Source organism: Calypte anna, chromosome 7, assembly GCF_003957555.1.
Source record: "Calypte anna isolate BGI_N300 chromosome 7, bCalAnn1_v1.p, whole genome shotgun sequence".
Taxonomy (NCBI): domain Eukaryota; kingdom Metazoa; phylum Chordata; class Aves; order Apodiformes; family Trochilidae; genus Calypte; species Calypte anna.
Window position 1 is genome coordinate 22744876 of NC_044253.1, and position 9783 is coordinate 22754658.

At 40.5% G+C, this 9783-nt stretch overlaps 1 protein-coding gene across 2 annotated transcripts in view; it reads right to left on the bottom strand.

Moving 5' to 3' along the window:
• LNPK (lunapark, ER junction formation factor) overlaps positions 1–9133 on the bottom strand; it is a 38726-nt gene extending 29593 nt beyond the window's left edge. Inside the window, exons 1-4 of one of the 2 annotated variants that reach the window (XM_030454600.1) lie at positions 9048–9133; positions 5207–5282; positions 3926–3967; positions 2758–2945 (exon numbers count right to left, since the gene is read on the bottom strand). In XM_030454600.1, coding sequence (XP_030310460.1) covers positions 2758–2945; positions 3926–3967; positions 5207–5233 — 257 coding nt within the window. In that variant the 5' untranslated portion in view covers positions 5234–5282; positions 9048–9133. Of the gene's footprint in view, positions 1–2757; positions 2946–3925; positions 3971–5206; positions 5283–9047 lie in introns of both variants that reach the window. The other variant, XM_030454599.1, reaches the window with a different exon arrangement.
• Positions 9134–9783: the final 650 nt, after the last annotated feature.

Sequence of the window (9783 nt, forward strand, 5' to 3'; positions counted from 1 at the left end):
TGAAAACCATGAGGTAACAGCTACTGTACAAGTGACCTGACTGCTGGCAATTGTATCTGAACTGGTATCCTCTCACTTTCCAAAGGGTTTCAGGTGACTGAGCTCAAACAACAGAGCAGTTCATCTGTGCTCAAGATAAAGTTAAACTGATCTATGACAATTTTACATTTGAAAGGTCTCTCTGCAGTCATCAGGACTTCATTTGTTTTAAAGCTTAGAACTGCTTATAATAATTAAGTTGATACTTTTCCTGGTAAGTTATTCAGCCTGAGCCAGGAGACAGATCTCGTACTTCCAAGCATCTTATCCAAGACCTTCCCAGTTCCAAGGACACTATTATAAAACCTAGAGCAGCAACGTGTAATTTTTTTAAAAAAATTATTAAAGGCCAGATGGGTTCTCTGAATAACTGCTAGCATTAGGGAGCAGGCAAAAGGCTGTAAGATTCTAAATACAGTTTCAACTTAATTCATAAGAACATCTTTTGCATTTATATAAAGGCTGCCCAGTTCAAAATGGTTTTAACACCACAACCTGAGCTGGGTAGGACAACTGGAATGCAAAAGTAACCCATCCCAGGTCAAAGAAACAGAGAACAAATTTTAACCCAATTCAATGTTCAAAGCTATACTGTAGTAACTACTCTAAAAACAAGGATGGCTTTGCCCATTTATACAATGAAAGATGTGTCTCTTCATAAAGTATCAAAAGAACTGTCTTACAGGGTTTGAACTGCCCTAAAGACTACGCTACACAGGCAAAAGTATTATTTCTTTTTTACTGTATGCTTAATAAAGAGAATTCCACTTAAGGCTGTATTCTATACTAACAGATACAGAGTAGAATTTAATTTTTAAAAAAAAATCCTCTCTAAACAACTGGAGGCAAAACTTTACTAGCAGACCATTTCTATAAAATAAAAAAAAATTCTCTGAAAATCAGAACATGAAACAGAATCCAATTCAAATGAAAATAATTTAAAGAGCATCCTTCTAACTATTACCATATTTCGTCAACTCTTCAGATATTTCAAAATATATTTAAAATTAATGGTGTTGTATATTCCTAGAACTTAAACTCACTTCACCAGCATCAGTAACTTACTGAGACCCTACGGGAATGACCTAAGGCAGAAATAAGTTGGTGACTGACTGGAAGCCAGAAAAGGCAGACATATTCCAGTCTGATTAGGGCTGGAAAATCTCTAGAGCTATTACTGTGTGGCACCAAGCGTTCAGCATGGAGTCACCTCTTGACCGGGAACAAAGACAAGCTGGCAGTTCCTTGCCATTCATATCTGCCAAAAAAAGCTGAAGGGGAATAGCTTAAGAGAAAAATCAGATAAACAGCTGAAAGTCATAAGAGAACAACAGTCTAATGCCAAATGTTAGTGAGCTAATAGCTAAGTTCAGAAATTTATAGAAAACCACCTTCCAAAAAACAAAAATCAGCAAACAAGAATTAGAGTACAAATAGAAGAAGAATAATCCAACATGAAAATTCATACCACAGGCCCAGAAGCCATCACCTTCAGCAATAAAAGTTTTCATTTCTACATTAACTCTAACATATATCAGTGAAAGGAGGCTGGCAATACTCCCTCTTCTACAAGCCTTCACAGGCAAGCCTCTCATGATACCAACAGTTTCAAATCTCCGTCCTTAAGAAGAAAATCAATTCTCACTGTTGCCAAAGGTTAATTTGAGCTTAACTTTCTATATTAATCCCCTCCAGTCAACATATCACTGCCCATGTATCTTCTCCACAGGATTCCATAGTAGCAGCATAGCAGCACACAGTATGAATTACAAAAAGCATCTTCCAGTATTTTTTTTTACCATGCTATGTTATGCTGACTCACGCTAATCAAACTTTCAAAGCCTTAAGTATTTACACTGGAATTTGCCTTTTGAGTCTAAAGCCAGATTACTGGCAAGTCACAATTTCATACAAAGATGCTGTACAAATATTGACAGTATTTATGCCATTCATTTCAACAAATCAGTAAATGCACTAAGGGAAGGGGAGGCAGGCAAGCTGCTGCTTGGTGAGGTGGGTGACTGTTTTGTTATTTTTAGAAAGTAATTGTCTTAAAAAAACAAAAGCCACTTGTGAGGATTAGCAGCCAGTCAGCTCAATGAAACAAAAAAGTTGACAATACTTCCTCCTACTCACATCCAACCATGTCAGGGTATATCTGGTTCAATAAAGTAGTCAATTTTCCAGGAAAACAGCTAATCGTGCAAAACTACTCCTCAGTGTATGTGAGCTGAAGACCTCTTATGTTTCTCATGTTAATAATCACCTAATATGTACAAGTAAGTTTCTCCCTTTATTTTTTCATTTTCCCCAATTTTACATGCTGCATTTTACATACAGGCAACATGTGTATCTTGGGTCACTTTCATGCAGTAATGTTACTTTTACAAATAGGAGCCCAATATAATATCTTTGTTTATAGTACATTATTCTGTAGCTATTCTGATATAGGTCTCTCTATAGCCTTAATATAATTTTGATAAGCCAAGTAACTTTAGATGGCAACATCTTCTGATGGCAAGACTTAGTTCTACACTAAATCCAGACCCATGAGAGGCATTTCCCTCAGTGTCTGCCTAACTGTTTTAAAAGAAAAAATTCAGCAAGTTATGACAACTCAAGGAATGTCAAAAGCAAACCCAAACCCCTGCTGAGATGTATTTTCCATCTCCTTTTATCAGAGACAGCAGTTAAAGAAAAAAAAATATATTTACTTACATCAACGGAAATGTAAAAAATGGAAGCGTCATAATCAACCTTGATGTCCATTCATCAGGAAGACACCACAAATATACAATTAAGCAAGTGATAAGGTAAAGAAGCGAAGAGTAGAGAAGCAGCCTTCCAACCCATAGTTTTTGTAGCCTCTGATTTTTTTCTCTAAATTCTTCTAATGTCTGTATTTCCTGTGAATAAATAGGGTTCAATCTTATTAATGAAATTAGTTAGTGGTTTCACTAAGCTGCCTGCATTTGCTAAAATTAACCACATCAATTTGATATTTGATTAGAAAAGTCAAGCAGCTTTTAGATAAATTACAATATTTGCCCCAATGAAAACTTTCACAGCATAAATATATCACACTACTAAGGGCCAGTTCCACTGTATTAGTAGTAACACACTGCTATTGGGAAGAAATATCACAAATCAGCACTTTTTCCTACTTGCAATGTGTTAGCATACTTGAGATAAGTGGAAAATGCTACTATCTTATGAACAGCAGTCTCTATCAACACTAAATCACCACCAACCATACTGCGCATCCTTGAACTTTCATCAGGCACCTGTGGAATTTCAAACACTTCTAATACTTCTCTACTAACACAGGAAATTGCTAAAACCTGTCATTTCACATGTTTTCATTACAGTTATTTTCCTCACATTAAGAATGAAATTCTGAAGATCTGAATTTTGCTTTTGGCATATTAGTAAGGGATGAAGGAATGCTCTGCTATGTTACCATTTTGACTGCATTTCAAGGGACAACAGGAGTACTCACACTTGCATTAAACAAAAACAAAAAATATCAAGAGCATATTTCAAAACCGTTAATTTCCCCATAGAGTACAGACATCTGTCACAAATTCTGGGTAAAAATCACAATTGATTACTGAACTGTCTGTTCAGTTATTCTGTCCCAACTTTCCTTACTACTGCTATTACAGTTACAACTCTTACACTTAAAACCATACATTGAAGCTTTTCTAATGGGTCTGATGAATGGAACTTCATGTTAGTAACATTATATGGGAGTTTAACCATTAGTTATAACTAAACTGTGTAATCAAGACAACTTCACAACCATGCCCATTTCAGGCTCCCTTAATAAAGATTTAAACTGTAGGTTTTTGCTATTATATCAGAACACTAAAGAACAAATACATACCTTATCAATTTTTTCTAATACTTCTACAGTGGAAGGCTTTGCCTGCTTACAAGAAAAAGAACAAAGATGCTAATTACACCAAAAAAAAAGGTAAATATTTGGAGGATTACTGTACATTAACAGTTTTCTAACAAAAAGCCATATATAATAGATTACTCTATGTTACACAAAGGTAAGAAGTTTTCCAACTTTAGTATTGACAAATAGAAGGGACTGCAATAAATCACTATTTTACAACTGGTATTACTACTAAGTGAAAGCTCTACTACTCCACACAAGATGAAAACCTGTACTGCCTGTACAGCAATGATGGATGTGTGGAATGGGAAGTAAAACAAAGAGAAAATTAATGAGTGGAAGGAATAAGCAAAACAAAGATAATGTATACAGGAGGCCCTAACCTGAGAAATTAAGCTTTCTATTACTATTTATTCCACATAAAGACACATGATCTAAATAAAGTATAAGCAACTCCAAATAAATTTATCATCTCCAGTAAAACTCCCCCTTAAGAGCAACTTGAAATCTATCTTCCAGGAAATTTTCTTTCTGAGAAGGTTAAGGCCACTATCTTCCCACACCCTTTTGGCCACAAATTAAATAACTACAGTCTACACTGCATCACCATGAAATTAACTTTCTTTCTATTACCAGAAATTGACATTTCACCTAAACCTTTGGCTTTACAAGAGTTCTGTATGCTCTGAAATCAATTGACAAGATGTGAAGGCAAATGTAGACTCAAAGAACTCAAACCAGCCAGGACAGTACTCCAAAACCTCATGCCTCTTCCTCAAACTCAATAAACTATTCCATAACATACAAGCCAATAAAAACAGTTAGGAAGAAAGACTTGCATAGGTATAAGCAGCCACCAAAATATTTGTTAACACAGACACAGAACAATATTCTCAATGTACCCATTTTGACCTAAAATAGCCACCAATGTTCCAAGACACTGATGCTGTACCAGCTATCTCAGTGAAGCATCACAGACCTATTCAGATTTACAGAAACAGTCAAAATAGCATTTGTCTAAGCTAACCAAACCACTGCCAGACCTGGTACTGCAAAGGAAACAAGGGACAGCTGCACAGTTTCACAGTCTGTGGTAGGTAATATTTTTGGTCATTATGTTTCACTACCAAACTTTTAAGTGACATATTAATGGGAAAAGTTTACCACTAACATTCAACCATTATTAAGAGGCAGTAGATAGGCATTAAGAAAAGTCCTGTGTATTCCCATCTTCTAGATTAAAGATTAAAGGATTTTACTTACCCTCCATCTTGAGATTAATCCACCCATCTTCTCTTGTGGACAAATGCTGGCAGAGTCAATCTACAAGATTCCAGATCTAGAAGTAAAACATCAAGCACTTAAGAGCCATCTAACAGCAAAGTCCTAGATTCATTAATTTATTCCAGTATCTAAACGAATCATAACATTGCATAAAGCCACTGCCTAGTTATGTAACTGTATTTTATTCTACAGTCCAGTCTTCTGTTTCACAGGCTATCTTGTTAGCCTTGATACAGCCTAACTTACTTTTACATTGGAAATATTGACACAAAAACAGAGGCACAAAATAATCCCTTAAGAAAGCCACCAATATCCCCCACCAGAAAACCAATTTTAAAAACCAATTATTAAGCAGGATTATTTAGGAAACTTATTTCCAACTAATTCCTCTGCTGCTCATAAGAATGCTCAGTGTCCCTTCTCAGCTGTCACTCCAGGCACCAACATTAATATCCTCCTATTCATAAATAAGTTCACCTCCAATAAATTTATTTCCTTTTCATGCTCTCATCAATGAGAATGCATTGCACAGCACTACTGTTCTTCCCCTGCATGATCAGTTTTAAGTGCAAATGATCAGTTTCAAAGAGATTTCACATGCCCTAGGAAAGTGGTACACTGGTAGGTTTTCCCTGCACACAACATACAGTGCAGTCACCATCACTTTAAATGGCCCTAAAGCAATTCCAAAAGTGCAGAAGTACCCAAACTGAAACCTGGAACCCATGAACAGCACTTATTTGATGATCTGGGTCTCAGTTCCCAAAATAAAAGCATAGCATCTTTCCATCAGCAGATAGTTTGAATCAATTGACTTTCAACCTTAAGATAGCAGAACTTCTCTCCAGTCACTGAAGTTACAAGCCTCCACCCAGTGAATGAAGTGATCAGTGTGTAACAACCCCAACAATAAACTAATGTACAAATGCTTTTTGCTCTGGAATGAAACAGGAAGACTAATTAAACCAAAGCACTGTTTCATTTAGGCAGAAATGTGACTATCTTGTTCATTAACTTAATTTTGCCCAAAAATCAAAAGATAAAGAAACCTACTTTCAATCTAAATGTGTTCCCAAAGCGTCTGAGACTGACAGAACAAATTAACATGGTATAGAGTACACATTGCTCACTATCATGAATGCTACTGTAGTATGGTAACCTCTTCACCTTTTTAGGGAATCCAAAACTATAGGCCCTATGGTTTTAAGATAAGGAAATCCATACTTGAAACGCCACCAAAATTAAGCTAGAACTGATGGACAATTAGCTCTGTTGCTGCTAAATTGCTAGCACAAAGGAGCAAACTACAGAAAAAGCACAATTAACCCTAGACTCTTGAGCAAATTCTCAAAATAATCAGTACTACAGCAACTCGTCTGAATAAAACAGCAATATTTTTATTTTCAAACATTCAATATTACTGTTCCCTAAAACTGAGTTTTACACAGTTGTCATTTTGCTGTAACTGGCAAGTTTCTGTATGACATACATTGCAATAGATCTGAGCAGACGGTTTTTCCACAAATTTTTCTCCAGAGATACTATGTACCTTTTTTGCAAAGCAACAGGAAAGCTACTGTAAAACAGCCCACCAAAAAGTTTGTAAACTTAGCATAAGATTCCCAAATCTAGTTTGCTTCCCCAGCATTGCCACTGCTGTAAGGAGCAACATTAGCTCTCAGTTCTGGACATCCAGAGACACAGCTATGCTCCTGCAAACTTTTTGTGTGCTGTTTTCCTTCAGGCCATGGTTTGAGAACCTCTGCAGCAGAAATGCTAGAGGAGCTTTTAGGCATGGGTTATCCATAAGCCACTGGTGGCACCAGCCTTTGTCAATAAGATTCACAGTGCTATGTCTACAGATCTTTTTCAAAGTATCAGGCAAGTAGCTGGAAGGGAAACAGGTTTGACAAGTATCACTATACATAATTTTACATGAACGATGATACTGCCAGGCTTTACACATACTGCTCTCTAATACTACCAAAACCCTTTCCCAGAGTGGTATTAAGGGATTAGGGCCACCAGGCTCATATTTACAGTTTAGACACCAAATCCTAGTTAGAAAATTAAGAAATTGTCCATGGAGTGCCTCAAATATTTTCCTTACCCCCTTCCTTCTCTGCTTTTTGACCTGACAACACAAATTGCTTCAAAGTCTCCTCATGCCTCTGCACACACCTACCACTGATACCCTGCTGTTCAAGGTAACACACCTCCTGCCACAAGTCTTCCTCCTTCCCTTGCTCCAATCATGAAATTACTGCACAGCACCTTTCCCTTCTGAAGACTGCATTTCTCTAGCACAGAGCTGTCCTTTCCATTCAGTAAGCACTGCTGCCCTTGGTCTTATTTCCACAAACATTACCATTGATTAATATACAAGCAAGCTGCAACATTTGCTAGCCCTAGGCTTAAAATGGACAACAAAGATGTAAAAAAACACTTAATGTAGAAGCTTAAGAAAATGTTATTACCAGTTTTATTATTCAACTCTCAAAAAAACACTAATTTCCTGATAGCATCTCCTCCAGCCCAAAAATATGAAATTTACTTAGTAAAAAGCAAAGCAGAAGCACCACAGAGCAATTAAAGTTTCTTTTGAAAGAGTGATGAAGCATGCACAATTACAGATGTCATCCACCAACCTACTCATCTTGATGGGAAAAAATAGTTTGATGATCTCACTACACTTTAATCAAGTCAGTCTCAGATTTCTTCAAGCTTGTTGTTGATGCTTTAAAAGATTAAAAGATCTCAAAAGAGAACAAAGTCTCCAAAATAAATTTTAATAACTGACATGCTGGAATTCAAGACTGAGTAACATCAAGTCAAGACATATTAAAAGAAAAGGAAGTCAGAAACTTGAAATCATGGCTTTGCATACAGTCATAGAGACCTTTCCCCTGAAGGAAGAGGGGATGCTATTTAATTGAGGTATTTTGTAAACTTCGTGACTTGATTTTATGTAAATACTTTCAGACATTTACCATTACAAAGAACACAATTTTCAAACTGAATCTCCAGTCCTGATCGTTGCTTCCACCCAAAAGAATTCATATTGTCTCACAATTTACAGACCTCAGAAACTTTCACAGTGGCAGTTACAAGTTTCTCCAGCTGTGAGGGTCATGGGCAAAAGAAGAGAGAATAAAGCAGGAGCACTACCCATCACCTACTGGTAGCCTGTCCTGGCACCTCTCACTTCACACAGGACAGGGGGTTTGGTTCATTTTTAACTTCATTATTCCCAGCTGCTTCTGCCTGGAAGCGCTCCGGAGGCCCCGTCCTTTGTTAAGCCCTGACTGGACAGGCGGTTTGGTGCCCACACGGGGACTGAAGCGATGGAGCAAGGAGTGGGTGGGTCAGGCGCTTTTTTTGAAGCCTGGAAGCGCGGCAGCCAGCGGCCCAGGGAGCGGGCCCGAGGGCCGGCGGCAGGCGGTCGGCGGCGGCTCCCGGCACCGCCTTTCCGGCCGCCTCAACCCTACGGCTCCGCAGCTCCCGGGCCCGTGGGCACGGTCTCCGCCGCCCCCTCCCTTTCCCTCCCCCCGGTGGCTTCCTCTTGTGCGACCGCGTCCCGGCTCACCGCAACCCCGCTCCCCAGCAGCCGCACGGCTGCCCGCCGCGAAGCCGGGTAGGGCGGAGACACCGCTCGCCTCCCCCAGCTCCGCTCCGGCCCCCGTAGACGCAGGGCCGAGCGCGGTCACGGGCAGCGCCAGGACCCCCTCTCCCGCCTCCCCGCCCACGGCGCAGCCGGTCCCTACGTCGCAGTCTCTCCGGGCCGGCCAGGCCAACCCGTTTCTCCCCCGCCATCACGTACCTGCCGCAGCCCGGGCCGCGCATCCCGCCGCCGCCGCCCGCCGAAGGAGAGAGCGGGCCACCGGACGGCGTTCCCATCAGCCCCCGCGCGGGCCCGGCAGCCAATCAGCACCTGGGTGCCAGGGGCGCCCTGGAACGGGGCGGGGCGGAGCGGCTGCGTGAGGCGGGCGGGATGCGAGGGGGGGGGCAGACTCTTGCTGAGGGCCCGGAGCGGTAGAGGCTGCGCGGAGCCCTGGGGGATGTTCCCAGCTGAGCCGCCCCTGGTGGGTGTCGGAATTTTGGGGTATAATCGCAGGCAGCAAACAAGCACCGCGCAGCCGCTCGCTGTCTTGCCTTCCGATGGGATGAAGGAGAGAATTGGAGGGGTAGAGTGAGGACACTCGTAGGCTGAGATAAAAACAGTTTATTGATTAACGTGAAATCATAATGTAACAATAAATGAAATAATGGTAATAATAGTAATAACAATAACACGCAGATGAGTGATGCACAAAGCAATTGCTCACCACCCACCAAGGCCCAGCGAGCAGTCCCGGAGGAGGTCTGGAAATCCCAATCCCGTAAGAGATGGGCAGTGGCTTTCCAGACCCCTCTTACCTGGGCACTGACCCTGATGTTTCCGGATACAGAACACTACATTGGCCGACTTGGATCTGCTGCTCTGCTTCGCTCCCTTCCAGGTTCTCTCTCACACACACACACACACACACACACACTAGCAAAACACAGGTCCTTGA